The sequence below is a fragment of the Fusarium flagelliforme genome, assembly GCF_020744385.1.
Source record: "Fusarium flagelliforme strain FIESC 12 MPI-CAGE-AA-0113 chromosome Unknown B0J16scaffold_2, whole genome shotgun sequence".
Taxonomy (NCBI): Eukaryota; Fungi; Ascomycota; class Sordariomycetes; order Hypocreales; family Nectriaceae; genus Fusarium; species Fusarium flagelliforme.
In genome coordinates, this window is record NW_025763504.1 from 5,700,859 (window position 1) to 5,718,163 (window position 17,305).

A 17,305-nucleotide genomic window follows, 5' to 3' on the forward strand; every position below is an offset into this window, starting at 1 on the left:
AGATGTGCCCCGCTTCTTACAGCTTCAGTGCTCGGGGCTTCCATTGTTAAGTCGTTAACGGCCTAGACAGCTCGTGAGTTTGGGGATAAACACCGCTGGAGCCTAGCAGTCGTACAGCTAGCTATAGCACTAGCACCCCGCCGTAAGCAGCTACAGAGTGCCTAGCAAACCTCCAGCAGCTCATCGTCATTCATCACACTCACACATCTGGACTCCATATCTCGCACGCCGAAATCTCCCTCTTTCGCTCTCCATCAACAGAGAGACAGACCAGACAGCGTGAATCCACATTCGACCACGCTGCCCCCTGGTGCCGAGATCATACCTCGACTCATACTCATATTCTCTCTACCTTAAACTTTACTTTACTCTGTTTGTTTGTTACTATCTTCTCTCTAACTCAATACCTAAATTTGTTAAAATAAATATCCTCTTGTCGAGATCTTATCTCGTCATCTCTCCCCTCCGCACCAGCTATCGACCCTCTCTCCCCCCACCAACCCCTCGTCGGTCGATCTCTCTTCTCCTCTCTACTTTCTCTCTCTCTTCCGCTCGTTCGCTCTTGTCTTGTCTCGTCCCAGCAACACTAGGCTTTCTCTCGATCGAACCGGCCACAACAATTTACAGCCATGGGTCAGACACTGTCAGAGCCCGTTGTCGAGAAGGTGCGTTTTGTGCCTCAATTTTTTCTGCGCTCTTCCCTTTGGCTTTTCACTCTGCATTTGGCTATGAGCATTGGTACTCGGATACTGGCGCGAGAGGGGCATTGTTTGCTCAGTCATGAGCCCCTCACAGCACTGGCCCCGACTCGGGATCCCACGCAATATCAGACCAAACTTACCAGCCGCGCGCGCCTCTATCACCAGTCTCGTCGGGTGTATGAAAGAATTGCCAGATGCACCAGATTTTATTTTTGTCCTCTGATCACCGTTTTGCTGCGCCACTGCGTTCATCCTGGCCTCCGATATTCCCGCCTACTGTTATGTCGTCAGATCTGGTCCGCTAACGTTTGTTTTTGTCTTACAGACTTCGGAGAAGGGTGAGGATGAGCGTCTCATCTACGGAGTTTCGGCCATGCAGGGCTGGCGTATCAGCATGGAGGATGCCCACACTACAGTCCTCGACCTCGACTCAGCCAAGAGTCACGACAGCAAGCTGTCATTCTTCGGTGTCTTCGACGGCCACGGTGGTGACAAGGTGGCTTTGTTTACTGGACAAAACATTCACAACATCATCTTCAAGCAGGACACTTTCAAGTCAGGCGACTACGCCCAGGGTCTGAAGGATGGTTTCCTTGCGACAGATCGCGCCATTCTCAACGGTATGCGACAGGCTTCCCTACTCGATGTTCGATTATAAACAATTTGATGCTGTATCGCTGGGGATAAACGCTAACGAGTTATGCTTCACTGACGTCAGACCCCAAGTACGAGGAAGAAGTCTCTGGTTGCACAGCCTGTGTCAGCTTGATTGCTGGCAACAAGCTCTATGTCGTCAGTTTGCCCGCCACCTCGTTTTCCCCACGTTGGTCCCGCTGCTCCAATCTCACCGAGGGAAGGGCATGCGATATTTCGACCCAACGCTGACATATTGTTATAGGCCAACGCTGGTGACTCAAGAGGTGTGCTTGGAATCAAGGGCCGCGCCAAGCCTCTGTCCCAGGACCACAAGCCTCAACTCGAGAGTCAGTGATATCACTCACGAAAGCCGGTGCTCCGGCGCAAGCCGAACGACAATGCTGACATCTCCCACCAGACGAGAAGAACCGAATCACAGCCGCCGGTGGTTTCGTCGACTTTGGCCGAGTGAACGGCAACCTTGCTCTTTCACGTGCTATTGGTGACTTTGAATTTAAGAAGAGCGCTGAGTTGTCTCCCGAAAACCAGATTGTCACTGCCTACCCCGACGTAGAGCAACATGATCTCACAGATGAGGACGAGTTCCTTGTCCTTGCCTGCGACGGTAAGAATAGTCAGCTCGAATGGTAAAAAATAACATAACTCACTAGCATAGGTATCTGGGACTGCCAATCCTCCCAAGCCGTGGTTGAGTTCGTTCGACGAGGCATTGCTGCCAAGCAGGAACTCGACAAGATTTGCGAGAACATGATGGACAACTGCCTGGCCTCCAACTCTGAGACCGGTGGCGTTGGCTGCGACAACATGACCATGTGCATCATTGGCTTCCTCAACGGAAAGTCCAAGGATGAGTGGTACGAGGAGATTGCCCGCCGAGTCGCTAACGGCGACGGCCCTTGTGCTCCCCCTGAGTACGGTACGAACAGTCCTATCCACAAGCTCCAAAATTGAATATCCAGCCAAAGACTGACACGAATACTTGATAGCCGAGTTCCGAGGACCTGGTGTCCACCACAATTTCGAGGATAGCGACAGTGGTTATGAGATGGATCCTGAAAACAAGGGACGAAGCTTTGGAGTTGGTGGGTACCGAGGCCGGATCATTTTCCTCGGCGATGGCACTGAGGTTCTTACGGATTCAGATGATACAGAAATGTTTGACAACGCCGACGAAGACAAAGACCTCGCCAGCCAGGTCTCGAAGAACCCGAAGTCCGCCGAAAAGGACACCGCTCCTGTACCCGCCCCCGGCGCCGCCGCCGCCGAGAACGCTTCCGCCGATACGAAACCCGCCGATGCAACTGTCACGAAGCCTACCGACAAGGACGCAGAGGAGGAGGTGAAGAAGGAGGCGAAGAAGGAATAGACGGTCTTTTAGGTATAAGGGCTACGGATCCGAATCCAACCCGGGCGTCTATCTCACCCCTAGCCCTCCGATCAGTTTTTTGATCCTTGGCTCGGGAGATTCAAGGACGAAAGGAAGGTGTCAAGTGCGCAAGGCAAGGGTGTTGATATTCTCATGTTAGGTCTTGCATCTTAACTTGTCGGTGTATTGGTGTCAAATCCGGAACTGGAACGTGCGTTCGTCGTCGATTTGACTAGGCGCATAACAAGAATAGTGAAAGTTGGGGAGGATGTCATGTCAGAGCGGACGTGGGTATAAGAAAGAAAGAAGAGCGACAGAAACCTTTTTTGATGTTTTACGCACGGGATTCCCATTTTTCTTCACATTGCTCGCCTACTTTATGAGATCATCTCTCCCATTTCGATGCTCTCATGCAAATGCCAGCTTTCTTTGCCTACGAGGCTGGAAAACTATATCAACTACGGTTGGATCGTCTTAGAAGGTGTTCAAGAGGTAGTATAGCATATACAGGAGACTAACTGACGGCTCATTTGTTCTTTACCTGGCTGATCTGGTTTTCTCGCCTCTTTCTCAATGTGAGCTGGGGCAGGTATTCTGATTTGATACCCCTATTACGTCTTTTTCAAGATCTTTCGTATCCTCTGTCTAGGTTCTCACGTGTAGAAAGTGAGTATATATGCCGCATGGACAAAGTAGAGTAATGTTGATGTCTTCATTGTAATCCAGCTTCCCTCTAAATTCTTGGAAATATTTGCTCTTGTTTCATGAAGTGCTCATGCGTCGTTACCCCCTGTTCTATAATGCCTTTTGCTATTGTACACGATGCTCTGCTATAATGCCAATGTGGTGTGTTACAAGCTCAGGAGTGATATATGTATCCTGAAGAAGAAGTGATATACAGTTTCGGTTGATGTGAGTGATGTATAATATGCAAGAGTTTAATGTCCTAAACTCTACAATGGAAGTGATTGCCAAGGTTTTATGCCTTATCGATTCCGTGGTCTTCTGCAAGTTTCGAAGCGAGATCTTTCGGTTGCGTCTTGGGGGAAGGATCTGGGTCTTCAACCCCTGGGAAGGCATCTCGGACATTGCCTACGCCCTCGGGGGTGGTTTCGTATTCTGCTGGCAAGGCTTCGGGTGTGTCCAAATCAGGCCAACTGTCAGGCTCATCTGTATCGTGACTTTCTTGTTCGTCCGACTCGGCCTCAATCCCCTTCCAGTTCTCGATCATGCGTGCTGGATCAAAACGACCTTTGAGACGCACATTGATGTTACCCGGTTGACCGTCTGCCCTGCGAAGCTTGATAATGAGGTCTTGGACTTGGATAGGTTGACCAGTACGGATCTGGCGGTGCATAGGCTCATCATTGGAGCGATAGGCGAGATCGAGGGAGCGCTCAAGGGATTTGGCTGGTACGTAGCCCACCCATTTATCCAAAACTACACGCTCAACACGAGACATGACGTTTCTGAAACTTCGAATCTTTCTGTAATGAAGCTCAGGGATAGCCTGCCTTGGAAAAATACACGGCTGGTGCTGAACCTTTCTCCAGAAGTGGTCGCGATGTGTACGAAGAAGTATCCTACTGAGCATCTGTCGTGAACTCTTCTTGAGCTTGCGATTGAGGACTCCGTAGAAGTAGATGGTTCCGAGGGCATGTGGCGAGCGCGTCTGAATCGCGAGCGACATGAGGCTAGCATATGTTTCTTGATCTGGCTCACAGTTTGTGTTCTTGCACAGACTCAGCGCCCAGAAAGCAGTGTCCCAATCTCGAGCCAGAGCAGCATGTCTGATAAAGATGTTGATTGTCTTCATCTCAAGCCGATGACCCGAGTTGGTATGCATATCCACTAACGTCTTGCAATCTTCAATTCGGGGATCTTCTGGGCGGTGAAAGCGGAGAAACTCAGTGATTATGCCGTTGAGACCGTCGGTAGCCAGCCAGCCCTTGCTATAACGTTCATTCTGTTCAGCCAAGAATGTTTTTAAAGGAGTTCCGGCCTTAAGGGCAGCGTATGCATCCATAGGAGCCATGACATCGGCAATACCACGACGCGTTGCAGCATGATTGAACATTCCCAACTGGAACATGGCCACGATGACCTGTCTCCGTTCGTCTTCTCCCTTAATAAGTTGAAGGAAGAGTAACCATGTCCGGATGTTAGGGTGGTGATATCGTGCCTGCATTCTTCGAAGAAAGCCGTAGAAGAAGCCATTGTCATGCTTGTGGACGTAACCTTCAAGCATGATATTGTACATATCAGTATCCATTGGCGTACCCCATTCCTCACCCAGTTGCACGAGGTGACTGGCTGAGGCGCGATGACCACCTCGGAAAGCCATCATCGATATGGCCATCTTGAGTACAGGGGCTGTAATGAATGGCCTGGCTGTACGGTCTTGGAAAGCATCGACAACGAGCTTGACCCTGATACCATCTGTATCTATGAATCTTCCGTTCATACGCCGCTCGCCATAAAAGGGAATTGCCAGATGCGCGGGAATTTTGCCGTAGCATAGCGTCGCAACATATTGTTCAAAACTGTCCTGGGTCCAGACTGCAGGCCGTGGGATCTTCTCATATGGCACCGTGATAAAATGCGGTTGATACTCTTTATGCACCCAGATCTCGTTTGAGTGATCTTCCGGCAAGGAGGCACCTCCATTGGGCGCATTCTCGATAGTTGGCCACAGCTGCCTCGTCCTGTAATCCGATGAAGCGACTTCTCCCAACTCGTAGATTTCAGCTTCTTTGCAATGTCGAACAATCTCATCGGCGACTTTGACCAGGATCTTGCTCTGTCCACGCAGCACAATTGCAGAAGGATTCCTATCCACTGCCGCTCGTAACTTTCGGAGAACACCTGTCGCAGAGTCGACGTATTCAAGATTCTGGTTGTTGACCTCGATATCCCACGATTTTGGCAGGACGATTCGTACGGCCGACATGCTGGCCCTCTCGCTCCATTGGGGGGTCATGCGCTTCATTAGACTAAAACACTCTGTCCAGTCACGAATCTTCTTGTTGAAGTGATTCCAAACAATGCTAAGACCGGCCTGACGTCGTTTGTCTCGTAGATGCTCCTCCATACTCGCTTTCGTCGCCAATTCGTTCGGATACTGAAGCGGCTTTGCGATGAGGGCCTTGAAGACTTTCATGGCCTCTTTATCTTCTGCCACCTTTGGCGCATCGATTCTGAATGCATCTTTAAAGGCTCGATTTCGAGAAGCGGGGAGATTGTCGAGATTTGCGATAACTTGCTCGGGCTCTCTCACGCTCACTTCCATGCGAGATCTATCGGAAAGCGAGACGAGGGCTGTTTCTGAGGACTTGGTCGAATTCGTGTCTTTTGCTTGCGCTGTCGTCGATTCAAACCGAAAGGCTGTATAGAAATTCGGAGTCCTGGAGGGCAATGAGGCCCTGGAAATCAGGAAAGGGCCTGTGAAGGCCGAGCATCGCGACCGAGCCCTCCATACTGATTTGATCCCCAGGGACATTGATCATAAGTCACGCATCGTCGAAATCGCTGTGATATTAAAAGACCCGCAATATGTCGCTTGGTGCTGGGTCCTGGAAGTTGGGCGTTTTGCTCCCCAAGGTGGCATGGCGGAAAAAAGATTGGCGCGGGCGGGTGTTATCGCGATAAAGGACCCGCGATGTCGGACTAGGGTCACGTGGACCCTTAAAGACTCCAGCAGTATATCCTTGCTACCTGATCGTCTCAAGAATCTTATATATGTATATTTATTAGCAACGTACAGTATTAAAAAGAAAAGAACACGCTTGTGGCCACCGATAAATTGTCGTAGCAGCCCATGCAAGAACGCCTCAACTCTTGTTCCCATCAGACAGACGCCTATGTTACTGCGCCCATGATTTTATATCACCCCCTATAACACCGGCCACGTTCACCAAAGTTCTGCCCTCATGAGTCCGTCGAGGGCTTTTTACCGTTGACAATAGCCTTTTCTCGTAACGGGTGGGCGCCGCCACTCTGATCCACGCCCTCCCAGCTTGCATCCCATCCCTTGTCACCTTTCACAGCCTGTTCTGCCTCGCCGTTCTCAGCCATTTGCTTGACATCGCTCCAGTAAGCTAACTTCCTAACCTCTTCGTCGGCATGATGTATTGCGTCTTTCAAGGCTTGGTTTCGTTCTCGAAGCTCAGTGGTGTTGGTTTGCTTTACTTGCGCCGTAGTTTCGTCGTGGATCTCCATCAGTCTGCTAAGTAATATTCGGCGTGATTGTTGAAAGACGAAGAGAGACATAATCTCATGCATCTCGTGCTGCAAATTCTGGAGGTCCTCTGCGTGTTCCATATAGCTGTCGACAGCATCAAGCTTTTCCCGGTCTATGCGTGCTTGTCGAAGAGCCTGCAACAGGTCTTGCACATTGTCAATCTCGAGGGGTTTCTCATCTGCATCGCCTGCGGACATTTGGCTCATGCTCGACCTACTTAGTCGGCTACTAGCCATGCTCGCGTGCGATAGTCGCGATTTGTGTGATGCAGGCTGAACCGTAAAGTAGTCGGTGTTGAGCATGTGCGGATCGGCCGATATATCCTCGTCTCTCTTCCTTATCCTCTTACGGGTCCAGGCACGTCTCCGAACGAATGAGTTCCACCACTTGCCACTATGCCACGAAAACTTTTTGGAAAAATAAAATGAATATTCCCAACCATGTTCGTCGACACCCTCCTGCTTGTTGATGCGCCATTCAGGCCAAGCCCATTCCCAAGTGGGGTCTGGTACTTGTGCGTTGTGTATGTTGCTTGGTGATGCTTTGTGGTAACCATTGGCTATTAACAAGGTCAGTCAGTGCTCACCCGACGAGGCGTGGCTTCGACGACTTACTCCAAGCAGGCGGATCAAGACCACCCAAAGCTTGTGAAGAGAACAGAGGAACACCGCAAAGAAAACCCCCTCGTTCATTCTCATATAGAATATCAATAGCTGTCTCCCGCTTGACGCGAGGTTTCTTCGGCATCACCTGAGGATGGTCTCCGTGGAAAGCATCAGGTGTAGGCTCTATTCGATATCAGCGGAGTTCGTGATATGTGGTTCAGTTTCCACTGACCTTGTACTTCAATAGATGGCCTCGCTTGTGGTGGTAAATCCTGTCCATTCTCAACGCGATTCGATGATGGGCGGGTGTCGTTGCCGTCCTCAGTATGCGAGTCGTGTCCATTGGCTGGAGTATCATTGGGCTTGTTGTTTGACTGGACTTGCTGACCTCCGCTTTGTCCATTACGATTTTGATCTTGGCCCTCTTCCTCTTCTTCTTGGACACCCAGCAATCTTGAAGTTGTTGAGTATCTCGTCATATCATTCGGCTCGGGTGTAACTGACCCTGTTGGAGTCGCAGCGGCATCGTGATCAACCAGGTCAATTTCATGGTCGTAATCGGTAGGCTTAAGTCCCGCGGGACGACGCAAGCTTTTGACCCTTAGCATGGTAGCTGTGTGTGGTCTTTGACGACCAAGGGCTGATCGCCCCGTAACGGAGAGGCGTTCGATTTATGTAGGTAACCAATGATGGCGCGAAAACACGATACGTATGATGTTTGAAACAAGGGGGGGTGAGCAGGAAGCTCGCTAATAGACAACGAACGACCCTACGTGATCAATGTCACCTATATCATGGAACGCTGATACAATGATAGATGGAAGGGGAAAAAATGAAGGGTCAAAAAAGCACGTCAGGTCAGTTTAGGAGAGACATTATGGATTGCGTCGTGAACTTGGGGTAGGCGCTACTCTTAGGGGCTCCAGCCTGATTTTGGACGATACCTATTGTGGCGGGGCGTTCAGCTGAAGCAGGCTTGTTCCGTGTTAATCTTGACACTCATAATTACAGATGCCTATACTATCGACACTTAGCAGTACCATGACAATTTAATTGTGTTGTAGGTAGCTATAAGTGATCAGACCGAGTACAGCTATCAACGGTCACTAGTGAATAGCTCTTCTAGCTCGCACTCAATCGAAGAAGTTTCATGATCTTCATGAAATAAAGTATCCGTAGAGATGACAAGGGAGTCTGAGTTCGATGATGTAATGCCGCTTTTCGGCGGGTACTTGGGTCGTTGTAGTGGGGCCGTTCCCTGGAGCAAATCGTGAGCTGCAGCGCGGCTCATTTCTCAGGTAGGTGACAGAAGAATTGTCCTCTAAGACTTAGGTTGTCAAAATAAAGTAATCTAAAAGTGGTCCTATGCTGTCATAAAATAACTCAATTATTTTGCTCACCATGCTTCTAGAGGTCATTTCTTCTGACACTTCGAGGTTTCTTAAGGTAAGGTACATTAGTGCTAAGACACTTGATCAGCGATGAGTCTAGATCCAGTTCTTTTTATGACAGTTGAATCATATTACGCCATTGAGGATTCAAGGGATTGAGTTCGTATAGAGTCAAGTAAGTACTCTCTGTAGGTATAGTGAATTGATCATCAATATGATGATGGTAATTAGATGCCGCTGGTAGCTACAATACGATCAGGTCATGATACTCCTGTAACATAACAACCATTCACCAATTGGAGTTCATCCTCCCTCCGTCTCACCATTATGTTGCAGTACCTACCCATTAAGTTACTGTAGGTTCCAGAACGTATCCATCCGCTTTCAGTACCATCATGATCCAAGCAGCTGGTCTCCCCGCCTCGTTACGTCATGTATTTGCAACCAACCTTTCCTGTTCGCATGAGCACATGGAATTTTGGCCAAAGAAGAGGGGCGTGACGGGATGACAACCAGAAAAAAACAAGGCCAATCCTGGGCTTGGGGAAGGAAAGCTCCTATGAGGTAGCTCCGAGGTAGCAAGAGCTTGTTGTAATAAATACCCCCAACCATCATCTCTCCAACAGTCACTGCATCTTGTCACTGCATACTCTACTTTCTCTACACTTTCAACCTCACCCACCACAAAAACAACCTTCTAATAACTAACAATCAAAATGGCCAAGTCTCGCACTCCTCTCATCATCGGTGGTGCCGCCGCTACTGGTATCGGATACTACCTCTACGCCGCTGGAGGCAACCCCCGAGCTGCCGAGAAGAAGTTTGAGAGTATGCGCAAACACTCCCAATGTCAACGATCACTTCATTAACAGCTTTATAGGCGATGCCCACAGCGCTGCTGCCGATATCAAGGGCCACCTCCCTGGCCGCACCGCCAACGCCGAGGGCGAGCTGAAGGGAGCTGGTGCCGCCGCTGGCCAAAAGATTGACCAAGTCGTATGTCTTCCTGCCTATCAACATATTATAACTTGGTCGCTAACTCATACCACAGACTGCTGAGGCCGATCGCACAGCTGGTGTCATCAAGAGCAACGTCCAGTCGGTTGCCAAGGACGCAAAGGCTGAGGCCATGAGAGTCGTTGACAAGTTCGACAACCGTGTCGAGGCCGAAGCCGCCAAGGCCAAGGGTGGCCTCTCAGGCTGGTTCGGCGGCAAATAAACGATTTGTCGACACACACAACACTAAAGCAAACTGTATTATTTATTTAATCAAAGTCGGGGCCGAAGTTGCCGTTTTGGGTTTGAGCGGGCGAATGGTAATGCATGGCCCAGCAGCATGAGACTGGCCGTGCGGTAGCTCTGGGTCTCTCTGCATACAATGTAATTCAATAGTATAAAAATGAATCACGGTCAACAACAAACTCCACCTGTGTGATATCCTTGAATGGTGTAGAATAATGGTGATTTCTAGCTAATCCTCAACCGCCATTTTATAATACTATTGTCTAAAGCTCATTAGTTTCATATAACCAAGCCCCTAAACTCCGAACCGTTTAACAAGTAACATTCTAGACCACCATTTGCTGGTCGTCGATCTTGGCAAGCCTACTGCTCCAACTCTTCGGCGACCAACTTCAAAACCTCTTCGCAGCTCTTTCTGGCATTGGCAGGCTTCTTGGCGATTGCTTGCCACACCTCGCCATGTCGAGGCTCGTTAAGAACACACTTGGTTATAACATCAGCTCGCTTCTCATCTGTGCCATGCTGGCACAGGAAGCGATAGTACCAAGCCCATGCGTCTCCATAGTCGCTGTCTCGCAAAATAGCTTTCTCGAACCACTTCTGCGCCTGTGGTAACTTGCGATCACTCCAGAAGATACGCGCCGCGACGACGAATAGGACAGGGTTACTGTCCACAGTCTTCATGGCTTCAAGAACGCGGGCCTTGCGCTGAGTTCGTGCTTCCAGATACCAGATTTGTTCTGCCCAGAGAAGACCGCTCTTGGGAACTTCTTGGTGCGCTCTGGCCATCATCGACTTGGCCTGGGTCATGTTGCCTGCTCGGCGTTCAAGTCGCACTGACTCGCACCACAACTCCGCATTCTTTGGTACTGCTAGTCGAGCACGATCAAGTACCGATCGAGCCTTGACGGTAAGGCCTGCCTGCTCCTCCAGCCTGGCATACAGAAGCCACAAGGGTACAGACTTTGGTACAGCCTTGACACCGGTACCATAAGCTTCTCTTGCAGGGCCAATCTTGCCTAGATCTTCATAGATCTGACCCTTAAGCATCCAGAGCTTCGGCGACGCTGGAAACAGTTGAAGCGCCTGGAGAATAAGGTCGAGTGCTGCCTCGACGTTGCCCAACACTCGTTCAAATACGACACTCTTCATCCAGACACGATCTGTAGGAGCCTTTTCACGGGCAATCTCCAGAAGCTTACGCGCCTGCTCTTCATTGCCATTCTCCGACTCAAGCTTGACAGCAGAAAGCCAGATGTCTTCGTTGTTGGGATTTTGGTTGAAAGCTCGCTTGAGAACGAGACGAGCGCCGTCCAATTCTCCGGCCCTCCATTTCTCCTTAGCCAGCATCATCCACAGCTCCTCGCTCTTGGGGCATGACTCGACGGCCTTCTCCAACACTTGCCAAAGGGATTCTCGGTTGCCGTGGTTCCTCTCCAGGTCTGCTGCCGCCTGCCACATCGTCCTGCTGTTGACGAATATACGCAGTGCGTATGCGTAAATCGCCCTGGCTGTCTCATATTTACCTCGGTTGATACTAGCCCTTGCATCCTCCATCCAGATGTCCTTGCGATCGTCATCCTCGTCCAATCCCCAGCCCAGAGTCTCTCGAATGATGTTCTGGCAAGTGATGACGGCGCCTTCCTCCTCGCATCGTTCCGCCTCGGTAATCCATTCCTCGCGTTTAGGCATGGCAGATTCTTTGGCCAAGACTTGGACACCACGTTTGATGACATTGACCTTGGTTCCTTGTCCAAGCTGCTCCTGTAGACGTGCGGCTGCAATCCAGATCTCGTGAGAAGTAGGACAGGCCTTTCGCGCCCTGTTGAGAACCTTTTGGGCGTTCTCGGGTGTTTCCAGGCGTGCCAATGCCAGCCAAAGATCAATAGAAAGAGGAATGAGCTCTGTCGCCTTGGCCAAAAGAAGCTTCGCATCATCAGAGCTTTCCTCCAGATTCACGGCTTCCTTCCATAGAGCTTCTGACTCCGGGATATGGTCGAGCGCTTGTCGAATAACTCGCTTCTTGTTGCTGGGAAGCGTCTCCAAGTTCATAGCCTCCACCCATAGTCGGACCGAGTTGTTGTTGGCCTCAATGGCTCTTCGCGCAATAATCTTGGCATTTGGAGAGCCATGGTTGAGGCGAATATTCTCTAGCCATGCATCTTCGCTTTTTGGGCATTGCGCGCAACCCTTGTCGATAGTTTTTCGTGCTGTAACAGTCTTGCCTGCCAATTCCTCCAGTCGTGCTGCTGCAATCCAACCCAGAGCGTTTGAAGGATTTGTTTTGACAACTGACTGCAAGAGTTCGCGCACACGCTTGACATCTCCGACGTTGCCATCCATAGAAGCCGTATCCTTCTTGCCGAGACTCGTGAGATAGCCTTGGGGGTCGATACTGGTCGACGTGCCTGGAGCAGTCGAATCACTACCGGCCTGCTCCAGCCTGGATTTGAGCACCTTGTCGCGGGCCGCTCCGATCTTGGCAAAGTTGGTCATGGTTCCGTCTGCTGCTTCGCCGCCAGCATTTGATGATCCCATTTCATCATCCACGACAGTTGTTCCCATCTGGCTCGAGTCACGAGCTGCCGCAAGAACGCTGTCAGGGACAGCGTAAAATTTATCTCGCAGGGCCTGCTTGCTGCGCCGGTTCTTTCCTGTCAAATCTCCGACTTCTGGCAGGTTCGCCCACTCGTCATCCGTAACAGTAGCCAGTGCTCGCTTCAGGTCGGAAAACTGCTGCTGAATCTTGGGGTTGTTTCGTTCGTATTCGTCCTTCTCGGCTTGCTCTCGCGCTTCTCGCTGCCTTTTTCTTCGATCCATTCTCTCGTCTACCCATTCCCAAATTTTATCGGCCTCCTCGTCATCTTTGTCGTAAACGCCGCCGGCAAACAGTCCAACTTCATTATCGGGATCTTGGTATCGTTCTTCGTCACCTCCTCCTCCTTCCTCTTCCTCCTTTTCCTTGCCCTTCTTGTCTGGCGCAAGACCAAGCTGAGCAGCGCGCTTTGCGAGCGCTTCCTTAATCTGATCCTCACTGGGGCCGTCTCTAGCGGGACCAAGATCGGATCTTGTCGTAAAACCTGTCGCGCCGCGACCGAGACCAGCGACGTAATTCTCAGGCGCTGCCTGGTTGAGGAAGTCGCGTCGCCCGGACATGTTGACGACGAGCCCGTATGCGCTCTCTTCTTTCTATCGAAAAGAATGGGCGAGTTGGTCGTGTAAAACCCGGGGTATACGTGTAAAAGAAAGATTAATGGTGCATGAAGCTATAATGAGAAGACTCCAGGCAATCATGGAACTTTAGAGCTAGCGAACAAAACATAAATGCGGGTCAGAGCTAAAGGCTCCACACCCGCCACTTTCCGTCTGGGAAGTCTAAACCGCTGACAAAGAACAATATGGCATCGCGAAGGGGCATGAGCAAAAGTATGTTCTCAATAATCGCATATTTGATATATCTCACAGGTTGAATCGCTTTATGACAATAGTAGGCTTGTGTTGAAGCTATTGTTCAACAGAAATGTACCTTATTCTAGCCGCCCTAACTACTGGAGTATCTGATATGCTCCCAACTACATCTTCCTCTTCCGAGTCGATATCATCTAACTCGCTCTTTTTCTTCTTGAGGGTTGTCATAAGCCGTTACAATTACAACGTATAGTTGCCGCTTTTCCTTCTATGGGTTTTGTGAAACAAAATCAAATCAATAACTCCATCCCTAACCTTGCTCCAAACCCTCTCAGCAGACAGATCTGTACCACATAGCACAAGGCGTGCGCTTGAGAATTGGTGTTGGAGTGAAAAACAACCCAAGAAACACCTGACAGGAAGCATGGGTGTTAAACCTGTCTATAAACCAGTAAACCAATCAATGAAACAAAATCTTGCAGCTCCATTTCCTTATGATGTTCAACCATAATGTGGATGGAGATTTACATCCAACGCCCGCTGCTCCCTAATGTGTCATGCTATGCACGCTCAAAATACACAAGACAATCGGCGAGTTGACAAAAGAAAGGCTAGAAGAACTTCTGCCTGTCTTGAGGCAGTTCCTCGTCTAGGTCGGAGGTTCGACCTTGGTACTGTTCGACGGATCGTTTGTAGAGTTCGGGCTGACTGCCTTCCTTCCAGAGACGGTGGCGCTGCGAATACGGGCACTCATCGGAAGAGTATACTTGACCACGCCCTTAACGATCAGATCAAACTCGTTCTGGTAAATTCGCTCCCATCGTCTCGAACCCCCTACTGTGTTGTTCAAGGGATATTGTAGTTGCATCTCTCCAGTCGAGGAAGAGGTTCCCTGATGAAATAGGGAGCCCTCAAACGTCAGAGGACTATCGAATTCCGTAATGCGACCAAGAAGAACATTGGGTCGAAGATCATCATCTGGGTCGGGATCTTCCAACGGAGGGTCGTTCTCTGGGTCATCAGTTATGCGAAGATCGTCTGGGCCATGAGGGAATGGCCGAGCCCACCAATCCGAATCAGTTCCAGTATACTCCGACTTCGCAAACACCTCCAGGTTCGCGTGGTCTATCGTAACGACAACAATATTAGGATTATGTGCTTTGACAGTTAGATCGAACATCAAAACTTGGTCACTGGTCACAACGTTGTGGATAGCAGTGATTTCGATACCGGTCATCGGTTGAGAAGTAGCAAACATGAAACCAATCGCGCCGGTAATCACAAGCATGAACATCATGGTAAGAACCAAGCATGCTGCGAACCGGTTCAAGTATGACGACCGTCTTGCAAATGTTTGTGATTCGGTCTGTCGTAGGCTGTGTGGTCCACGACGATTTCGGCCTGAACGACCCGAGCGGACCGAGCCGAGGAGAGGTGTGCGCTCATCGTCCGCGCCTGTCGTGTCATCCATATCGTAACTAGACGACATCTGCATCGCAGAACGTTTATGGCCGAAGTTACGGTTGGAGTGGGCCTGACGGGGGCTTGGTGGTCCTGAAGAATTGCGGGAGTTGTTGCTAGCCAGCTTCGACCTAGCAGCATTCGGGAAAGGTGACTCGTTGTCGAAGAGTGAGGCATGGCCGTTGCCAGGCTGTCGGCCCCAGCGACCAATATGATGGTGGTGTCTCGAAGTGCCCCGTGTTGAGCCACTGCCACCACTCCGGTTTGAACCCTTCCCATCTTCGGGCTCGACTGCCAAGCTCTCGCTTCCATTGCTGGTGAAGGTGTTGACGAACTTCATCGTCTTTTTGGGTCCATGTGCAGGACCAGCGCCCTCCATAATACCATAGATGGAACGCAGGTTCTGTCGATCAGCCTGGCTAGCCATAGATGTGGCGCTAGGAGTTCGCGAATGAAACCGTCGTCCAGCTCGGTCGTTGTTGTCAGGAGGATTGGAATCATAAACAAAGGTTTCCTCGGAATCTGAAGTGTTTGCTTCATCGACAGCGCTGGCGATAGTTGCCTCGAATACATCAGCTTTAGAGGATGCTGCAGCAGAGTTAGCAGGCATATCCGTTAAGTTGCGATTCATTTAGCTTACCATTTCCTGAATTAACAGCAGGCTGTTTGCGCGTCACCTTTTTCTTATCCTTTTTGGGCTTGATTGTCTCGGTGCTCTGCTTGGTCTTGAGGGTTCCATTAGATGTTTCGTTTTTCTGTGCGGTGGTGAGCGCAACCTGCGGCACGCTTGGGACGGTTTCAGTCTCTACTGTCATAGTTTGTATGGAGCCGTCCTGCTTCGACTTCATTTGCTTGTTCGACAAGGCACTAGATTGTCGAGTAATCATGGGTGGAGGGACAGAGGTCGGTCTTCGTACTTCGGCCTTGTTGTTGCTTGTATCGCTCCCACTTTCTTGCCCGACCAAGCTGGCTCGTAATGTCCGTCCATCAGGAAGTGCAGTATCAGAATAATTCTCCGAATTTGTGAGTTTTTCCTTCACCTTCTCCATTAAAGCCGTATTGCTGGGAGGATTGGGTGAGTTTGGCAGGCTGACTTCTTGGACAGTCTCCAATGGTCCTCTTCCTGGTGTGCGCATACCAGAGGGAAACTGTGCTTCCTCCATCTCGCTCTCCGACGCTGTCTGCTGCTCCATGGGCTGCGGTGAAGGCATGGGCTGCGGCTGCGGCGAGGGCGTAGGCCGCTGTAAATTAATAGCAGGGAGCTCCTGGTCGCTCCGACGAGCAGGAACTGTTGGTCTAGTACTAAGCTGGGGAGGTGGCGATCGCAAACGGGGCGATACTGGCCATCGCGGGCTATCTTTGAGGTCTACGTTGAAGTTTGGTTTTTGAGGTGTCGGAGCTTGGATTTGCTGTTGTTCCTGATCTTGAGAAGCCAGAAGGGTCGGTGTGGTGGTCGAAGATAGAGAGCGTAAAGGTGTGGCAGCTGATAAGTTGGGTCGTTTCTGCTGGCGCGAAGGACTGTTGTCGGTTTGGCTGTTTTTTCGAGATCGAGTACCAGGCAACCGGTTTGCAGAAGCGGTCCTTCGAGGACGCCGCGTGGGGGAGGAATCTCTCGAAGCCAAGGGCGAGGGGCCTATGGAATTGTTGGCTGAAGACTGTTTCGAGTTTTGGCTGCCCGTAGTTGCGCTTGAGGATGTTGCAGAAGGGTCGGGTGTGTTGGAACGCCGCCTGTCAGTCATGTTATGGGCAGCACGACCGACGACGGAGGGGCCGTCCGAGACGGCAGATGACTTGTCCATGATGACGATGGCCTGTGGTAGTGGTGGAGTGAATGCCGAGCGAGCATACCACCGGGACGGGCCTTAGCAGGGACAATGAATTGCAAAGCAGATTTCAAAATGAATCATTGTGGTTGGCTCGTCATTGAAACAGAATGGGCGTGTGGCCGAGATCGAAGGCCTCGAGACAGTAGGGAAAGCCTGCGAAGCTAACCCAACCTATTCCGGTTGACTACTGGAACCTATGGATCTGTCGAGGGTATGGCAAAAGAGCGGGATACGGCTGGGTAGACAAAGGGTGTCGAGTCGGCGGAGTGCGATTATCGAGTAATGGGAAGCGAAATAATCGAACGGCACGGTGGGCGGGTTTGGGCTGAGAGAGGGAAAGACGGTGCGATGACGAGATGCAGTGAAATCGGTTGTTGTCGTAAAAAGTGGTGTTGAGGTCAAGAGTGA

At 50.5% G+C, this 17,305-nt stretch overlaps 5 protein-coding genes across 5 annotated transcripts; 2 read left to right on the plus strand and 3 right to left on the minus strand.

Moving 5' to 3' along the window:
* Nucleotides 1-629: 629 nt before the first annotated feature.
* B0J16DRAFT_381470 (phosphatase 2C-domain-containing protein) lies at nucleotides 630-2,724 on the plus strand (the record flags this gene model as incomplete). The annotated part of the gene is made up of 7 exons (XM_046131164.1): nucleotides 630-665; nucleotides 1,027-1,321; nucleotides 1,420-1,493; nucleotides 1,600-1,684; nucleotides 1,756-1,962; nucleotides 2,014-2,274; nucleotides 2,345-2,724. The coding sequence occupies 7 exons, from the start codon at nucleotides 630-632 to the stop codon at nucleotides 2,722-2,724; spliced, it is 1,338 nt and encodes a 445-aa protein (XP_045987502.1).
* Nucleotides 2,725-3,724: 1,000 nt separating this feature from the next.
* On the minus strand, nucleotides 3,725-8,447 carry B0J16DRAFT_283514 (uncharacterized protein; the record flags this gene model as incomplete). The annotated part of the gene is made up of 4 exons (XM_046123993.1): nucleotides 7,802-8,447; nucleotides 7,579-7,752; nucleotides 6,678-7,523; nucleotides 3,725-6,084 (listed from the first exon to the last, which is right to left on the minus strand). Coding segments are annotated over exons 1-4 (3,756 nt in total), but the record flags the coding sequence as incomplete, so codon positions are not given.
* A 737-nt stretch (nucleotides 8,448-9,184) lies between these two features.
* On the plus strand, nucleotides 9,185-10,375 carry B0J16DRAFT_412177 (uncharacterized protein). The gene is made up of 3 exons (XM_046133278.1): nucleotides 9,185-9,788; nucleotides 9,841-9,956; nucleotides 10,012-10,375. Exons 1-3 carry the CDS (start codon nucleotides 9,677-9,679, stop codon nucleotides 10,177-10,179), a joined length of 396 nt encoding a protein of 131 aa, XP_045987504.1. The 5' UTR covers nucleotides 9,185-9,676; the 3' UTR covers nucleotides 10,180-10,375.
* Nucleotides 10,376-10,377: 2 nt separating this feature from the next.
* On the minus strand, nucleotides 10,378-13,489 carry B0J16DRAFT_335589 (PRP1 splicing factor, N-terminal-domain-containing protein). The gene has a single exon (XM_046127095.1). The coding sequence runs from the start codon at nucleotides 13,356-13,358 to the stop codon at nucleotides 10,566-10,568; it is 2,793 nt and encodes a 930-aa protein (XP_045987505.1). The 5' UTR covers nucleotides 13,359-13,489; the 3' UTR covers nucleotides 10,378-10,565.
* A 658-nt stretch (nucleotides 13,490-14,147) lies between these two features.
* On the minus strand, nucleotides 14,148-17,101 carry B0J16DRAFT_82465 (vacuolar segregation subunit 7-domain-containing protein). Its single transcript, XM_046134525.1, has 2 exons — nucleotides 15,712-17,101; nucleotides 14,148-15,659 (listed from the first exon to the last, which is right to left on the minus strand). Exons 1-2 carry the CDS (start codon nucleotides 16,868-16,870, stop codon nucleotides 14,260-14,262), a joined length of 2,559 nt encoding a protein of 852 aa, XP_045987506.1. The 5' UTR covers nucleotides 16,871-17,101; the 3' UTR covers nucleotides 14,148-14,259.
* Nucleotides 17,102-17,305: the final 204 nt, after the last annotated feature.